Source organism: Lathyrus oleraceus, chromosome 5 (genome assembly GCF_024323335.1).
Source record: "Lathyrus oleraceus cultivar Zhongwan6 chromosome 5, CAAS_Psat_ZW6_1.0, whole genome shotgun sequence".
Taxonomy (NCBI): Eukaryota; Viridiplantae; Streptophyta; class Magnoliopsida; order Fabales; family Fabaceae; genus Lathyrus; species Lathyrus oleraceus.
Genome location: NC_066583.1, coordinates 191145552 through 191152156, shown reverse-complemented (window position 1 = coordinate 191152156; position 6605 = coordinate 191145552). Strand labels below are relative to the sequence as shown.

At 36.9% G+C, this 6605-nt stretch overlaps 1 protein-coding gene across 1 annotated transcript; it reads right to left on the bottom strand.

Annotated features, from left to right (window-relative positions):
- Window positions 1–4335: 4335 nt before the first annotated feature.
- LOC127082559 (bidirectional sugar transporter SWEET1) lies at window positions 4336–6236 on the bottom strand. Its single transcript, XM_051022794.1, has 6 exons — window positions 5922–6236; window positions 5805–5841; window positions 5561–5656; window positions 5105–5384; window positions 4877–4996; window positions 4336–4786 (listed from the first exon to the last, which is right to left on the bottom strand). The coding sequence occupies exons 1-6, from the start codon at window positions 5953–5955 to the stop codon at window positions 4610–4612; spliced, it is 744 nt and encodes a 247-aa protein (XP_050878751.1). The 5' UTR covers window positions 5956–6236; the 3' UTR covers window positions 4336–4609.
- Between the last annotated feature and the right edge of the window lie 369 nt (window positions 6237–6605).

Sequence of the window (6605 nt, the reverse complement as noted above, 5' to 3'; positions counted from 1 at the left end):
TGTTTTGAAATGAATGATGACCTTAAAAGTTTCAAATGGATTTTTAATGAACATGAAAGTTGTTCATATGGTTCATAAGAACATTTGTTCTCTTGGGTTCATCTTCATTTTACAAACACATCAAAAGTTAGGTCTCAGGGATCTTCAGTTTAGTCAGATGACTTGACTGGTCAACTTCTCAAGGCCAAACTTCAAATCTTGATGAATGAATGATTGAGGATACTCACATAAGCTCATATATGCATAAAATATTGAATGAAATAACTTCACTTGATTTAATTTGATCATAGGTTGAGGTTTCTTCATGAGCAAGGCACAGTTGATGCACAGTTGATGCACAGTTGATGCACAGGGTTTCCTTGGGAAACAATCCTCAAGCCCTTTAGGTTATCTTGATCAAATTGGAAAATTGAGATACTTGGGAGACATATATGATGATTAGGAACTTTTTGGATCATTATCATGCTTTTTCTCATCTTCATCTAGCCACTTCATTGAACTTAGGAGCCTCCTAGGAGCAAAGGGAGCACATGATCACTTTAGCTTCAAAACAAAAAGAGTTAGTGACATATTTTTATGCTTTTGGTTAGTAAAAAAAATAAGAAAAGCAATAATATACAATTCAAGCATGCTTGGTGATCTCAAATCACTCACATAAGTCCCAACCCAAGGGTAAATGAGCCACACATGCTATGATCCTTGAGGCAATGCATTAAGCAATGATATGATGCCATGAGGGATCTTAGGATCAAAATTAGGGTCTTACACCTGTGGTTACTAGCCAGTCTATTTCTGCCATGCCTGAATGTGTCCCCTTGGGTAATTCCACTCAACTTTGTTCCTGAAGGGTACGCTCCAACATTTGTTTCTATATCGGCATCTAGCCTGGTCATGTCTGTTCCTCCTCCTATTGTGCATACTCTACCTCGTGTTGAGGAAACCATTTACCACTCTGAGTCATCTGAAGGTCCAGATGTTTATGAAAATATGGATAAGATGAAGGATCAATTTCTTGAGCTACACAAGGAATTGAATACCCTAAGAGGAAAGGATTTATTTGGTAAGAGTGTTATCAAACTGTGTTTAATTCCCAATGTCAAGATCCCGGTGAAGTTCAAGGTCCCAGACTTTGAAAAATATAAAGGGAATACTTGTTCGTTGACTCATCTTGTCATGTATGCTAGAAAGATGTCTACTCAAACCGAAAATGATCAGCTGCTTATTCACTACTTCCAAGATAGTCTGTCAGGTGATGCACTTAGATGGTACATGGGCTTGAACAGTTCTAGTGTCCGTACTTTTAATGACTTGGCGAGGCCTTTGTCAAACAATATAAGTATAATGTTGATATGGCACTAGATCGGGATCAGTTGAGATCGATGTCTCAGAAGGACAAAGAAACATTCAAAGAATATGCTCAAAAATGGAGGGAGTTAGTTGCTCATATTAGTCCACCCCTGAAGGAAAAGGAAATGACTAAGATATTCTTGAAGACTCTGAGTTTATTTTACTATGAATGTATGATCGCAAGTGCCCCTAATGATTTCATCGAGATGGTGAACATGGGGATGAGATTGGAAGAAGGAGTCCGAGAGGGGCGATTATCTAAAGATGAAGTGTCGGCGAGCAAGAAGTACGGTGGTGGCTTCTCCAAGAAGAAGGAAGGAGAAGCTAATGTAGTATCAGTAGGGAGGCAGAGGAGGCCTCATGTGAGGAAGAATTCTTAGTCCCGTCAACATCAACATCAAGTATCATCAGTAATCCCAGTTTTTACCAACAACTCAACAATTTAACCAGTTCCTATTCAGTAACAACATCAGCAACAACCACAATAATGTATCAACTACAACAACAACAATCATCATCATAACTTTGAGAGGAAGAAGGTCTGTTTTGACCCTATTCCTATGACATGTGCAGAATTGTACCCTTCCTTGGTAGTAAAGAATCTTATATAACCAAGTAATCCTCCACAAATTCATGAACCGTTGCCATGGTGGTTCAAACCTGACTTACATTGTGCTTTTCACCAGGGAGCTCCTGGTCATGATATTGAAAACTGTTATCCTTTGAAGTACGAGGTTCAGAAACTGGTCAAGAGTGGTATGGTGTCCTTTGAGGATAGAGCGCCGAATATTAAAGCCAACATGTTGCCTACTCATGGAAATGCTTCTGTGAACATGGTAAACATATGTCCTGGGAATTTCAGGGTATTTGATATGCGTCGTATTCGTAGATCATTGGTGGAAATTCACATAGATTTGTGCCTGGTAAGCCATTGTGAACATGACCATGATGGTTGTGTTATTTGTAGTGTTAACCCTCGAGGTGTGTAATTGTTAAAAGAGATATTCAAAGGTTGATGGATGAGAATTTTATTCAGTTTCAACAGTCAAGATATATGGGAAATGACGCGAACGTCATCGTGCTAGTGTTTAAGACCCCTGAGCGAGTAGTTATTCAATTTGATAGCAGCAGCAAGAAAGAAAATATATCGGTATCGTCGTTGGTTATACGGTTAGCGGGCCCCGTTCCCTATTCATCCGATAAAGTTGTACCGTATAAGTATAATGCCACCATGATTGAGAATGGTCAAGAGGTTCCTCTTCCATTTGTAAATTCAGTGGTGAGTATCGCAGATGTAGTGAAGGTGACCCGTAGTGGTCGTGTGTTCAGCCTGGTATTTCCTAAAGTTGTGGAAGATGTTTCAGCAGGTAAGAAGGCAGAAGTTCTTGCAGTTGATCCAGTTAGTGCTCCAACTTGTAAGTCTGGTGAATCCAGCAGGTTGAAGGCTAACGATGATGATGAGGTGTTGCTCCTGATTAAAAGAAGTGAATTCAACATTGTGGAGCAATTGCTTCAAACACCATCAAGATTTATGTGCTGTAATTACTGATGAATTCTGAGGCACACATGGAGGCTTTCTAGAGAGTATTAGAACAAGCTTACATGGAACAAATTCAACTGCTCCTTCAAGACTTTATCTTCACTCATCTTGAATGAATACAAAGCTTTCTTTAGGTACATATGACTTACCAGGGATTTAGTGATGTACACCCCTTTGAGTTTTCTCCACACACATGATGTCGTCTTCTCCTTAGAGACCTAGCGAAGAACCTTATCACCAAGGATCAATATAATGGTACTGTGGGCTTTCTCGATCATTTTCGTCTTCTCCTTCTCTATTAAGGCAACATCCATCTTCTATGATCCTTTCAATGCTTCTAACAAATCTTGCTGAGTCAGTAGGGCTTGCATTTTCAAGCGCCAAAAATTGAAATTATTCACAATGGTAAATTTCGCAATCTCATGCTTCGCTGATGACATCTTATCCACGCTCACCACACCAGTTTGTTGTGACAAATGCCGCACCAGAAATGAATAAAACTATGAGAAAGATTGAGTTTCTTAAATAAAAACAAGAAATCTTTTTAGGTTTACGAAGGTGAGAGAAGAGGGAAAAAGAAGAACAAAAATTAGATAAAACCATTTTTTCTAGTCACTTTTTCAATTAGGGCAAAATGTTACAAGTGAATAACAACAACCAACGTTTAACCCTCTCTCAACAACCTGAGAGAGCAGCTTATTTATAGACTATAAACTAACTTAAGCAACAAGCTAATTTATACAACTCCATGCTAGAACAAGCTTCGACTACAACACACACATCTTCACTCCTGCATACTTGAATAAACTTCGACTACAACATGCACAACTTCCGTCGAAACATGAAGATATCCCTGTTGAGACTAGAGTTCAATCTAAAATAGCACAGTTGTTACAGGAGTGCATAACATAATTTGTTTGTTGTGTTTTGATGGAGAAGATGACTTGAACCACCTATTTGTGTCTTGTGTTGTTACTACTTTGTATTGGAAGAAATTCTCCAATTGACTTGGTGTGAAGTTGGATTTACAAACATGTTTGGTGTTATTGTGCTTTCGTGATCTCAGGCGAAAGTTGAAATTAAAGCTTATTGTTGATTTTCATTGGTTGTTTGAGCTGATTTTTTGTTGGGCCATTTAGAATTATAGGAACTCTATTTTATTCTGGGGGATTTTATGTAATTTTGAGGTTAAGGATGATTTAATTCTTAGTTTGGGAGTGACTTTCGACGTATAATAGTTTCAACAGATCAATTGATTGATTTGTTTGACGTGCTAATGCAGCCGCTTGTCTTGTGTAGTTTGTTTGTGGTGTTTTTTCAGGGTTGAGCACCCTTATGCTTTGTAATACTTATAAAACAAATGTATGATTTTAAATTTAATTATAATTAAAATCAAATATTTTTATTAATTTAAGAATTATGATAAATTATCAATATGAAAAAAATACTATTACAAATACTATATCAGAATTAAACTCAACAATTAGTTACAAGTTTTATTTTTTTAGGCTACAAGGAAAAAGAACATCATTTAAGAGAAACTCACTCACTCACCCATGTATATATGTCTCAACAATGGGAAGTACCAAAGAAACTCCTAAAGGTGCCAGACTCTTAACACAAGCAAATAATTGTCATTTAAGAAACAAAAATAGGAGCAGTTACATATTATGTAGCTGAAAAACACATATATTGTTTTGAATGACACAATGTCCTTGAATGTCACCCTTGAATTTCATTTGCATTGGACTGTTTCATTTGATGTGATTTTCCATTGCCCATTTCCATTGAACTCTCCTCTGTTGTACCATGTTTTTTTGGAATACCTTTATTGTCACGGTATATGAAATACAATATAAGTTGTATTGTCCCCAAAACAGAACCAAGTCCATTAGGTACCTAAAAACACATCATTGAACAATGAAAATTTATTCTTGAGACTTCAATTATTAACATAAACTTGCAAATTTAGTCAAAAGAGTAACTTACCGCAATAAATAGGTCATGACCTAGTAGACCAAAGATAAACCAAGAAGTGCCACAAAGAAACACAAACAGTGACAAGAAGAATGGCATGAACTCAACACTTTTGCTTTTGATTACTAATCTCTGCACACATAATTTCAAATCAACAATCAATTGCATATATTTACTACATAATTGTGTGTTTCAATATGCAGATAACCTGTTTGTGAAAATGCTTAAGAGTTGGCTTACCATAATTGAGAGAGGAGAACCATACATGATGACAGAAAATATGGTGGCAGCGAAGCCACAGAAGTTCTTCCTAGGCGTGCCGTGTAGGGCAAAGAGCGACACGAAAACAACAACGGAGAACACGGAGAGTACCGCGGTGAATAGGCCAAAGATTTTGATCTTTTCTTTCTTAGGTGCAAATGTGATGAATATCAAAACATATATGATTTCAATTACTGCTCCTGTGCCATTTATTGTTGATACTAGTATGTTGTGTGGAGACACAAAAGGAAGACCGTACCTGTGGATGTTGGAAATTAGAACAGACTAAAAAGACTTACACATTACACACACAGCCCTTATTCAACTAGTGAATTTTGGGCGGGTAGCCTGCCTTAAACGTCCTGAAAGACTGCCCTGGTTAGGATATAAGTTATTATGTGAAAAGTTGTCGATTGAAAGCAAAAACTAGCTCACCAAGCAGAAAGAAGACAATTGAGCAGTGTCATAACATATGGAAGGCCTGAGAACTTCTCTGTTGATTTGTTCACTATAATCCTCTTGAATGTAATCCTGTAAAAAACACAATTGGTCAAAATTTTCACTCAAAACCTCACTAATCCACACATACGAAAAAAAAGATATACAATAGATTTCGAAAACCAGGCACACTTTTAATCGGAAGTTCATACAGACAAAGAATCATCTAAGTAATACATACACCGGTGCCAAGAAGAGGAACAAAGCGGAAGCATTCCCTGAACCAACCAAGAAAAACCGTGAGAAACAGAACAAATGTATGGTAAAACTAAACGCGATCATTAATTAGTTAACTCACCAAATATGCCAAACAAAAAGTGTGCAACATCCATGAAGTTGAATATTCAATTCCCCTCCTTTCTTCTACTTAATCTACACAAGTTGAGATGAGAGAACCAGTGCTGAAACAATGCTAATTAGCTTCTTCAGAAATGATAATGGAATATTATGATAATATGAGAGTACTACTGGGCTAGTTAGTGGGTTTATATAGGAAAAGGAAGTAACATGTTTAAGGTGAAACAAAGAATAATGATACTGTTTTTGAAAGTGATCTTATCTATAGGATTTGATGCTGGGAGATGTTTTACCTTACTACAATACAAATGGATTCAGATGCTCAGTCTGTTGTCCATTGTAATATATACACGTACATAACTCACGAGATGTGGTACAGAATGTGTGCACAGCATTTGCCATCACATTATCAAGTGTTTTTTTTAATAAAAATTGTTATTACAAAAGGGCAATGTGAAGTAAGAAGCAGTAAGAGTTTGATTGTCCTGCATTTGGGGGATATTGTTTTTTTCTAGGATTCTCCGAAGCTATCATAGAATTTGACGAATCCTTTGCTGGACAACATCGAGGATTCAATTACATTGTGCATTTGGGGGATTTGCAGCAGGTACATAATGTAAAGCTGGATAAAGCCAAACTTTTATTATTTGAGAATTGTTTAAAAATTGGGGGGGAGAGCGGATAG

Bases quoted from the DNA above. Each gene is read 5' to 3' on its own strand.
- LOC127082559 (XM_051022794.1), bottom strand. From the start codon at position 5,955: ATGGATGTTGCACACTTTTTGTTTGGCATATTTG. The intron at 5,385-5,560 runs GTGAGCTAGTTT...CAACATCCACAG, and splicing joins AATTGTCTTCTTTCTGCTTG to GTACGGTCTTCCTTTTGTGT. The intron at 4,787-4,876 runs GTAAGTTACTCT...ATGTGTTTTTAG, and splicing joins GTCATGACCTATTTATTGCG to GTACCTAATGGACTTGGTTC.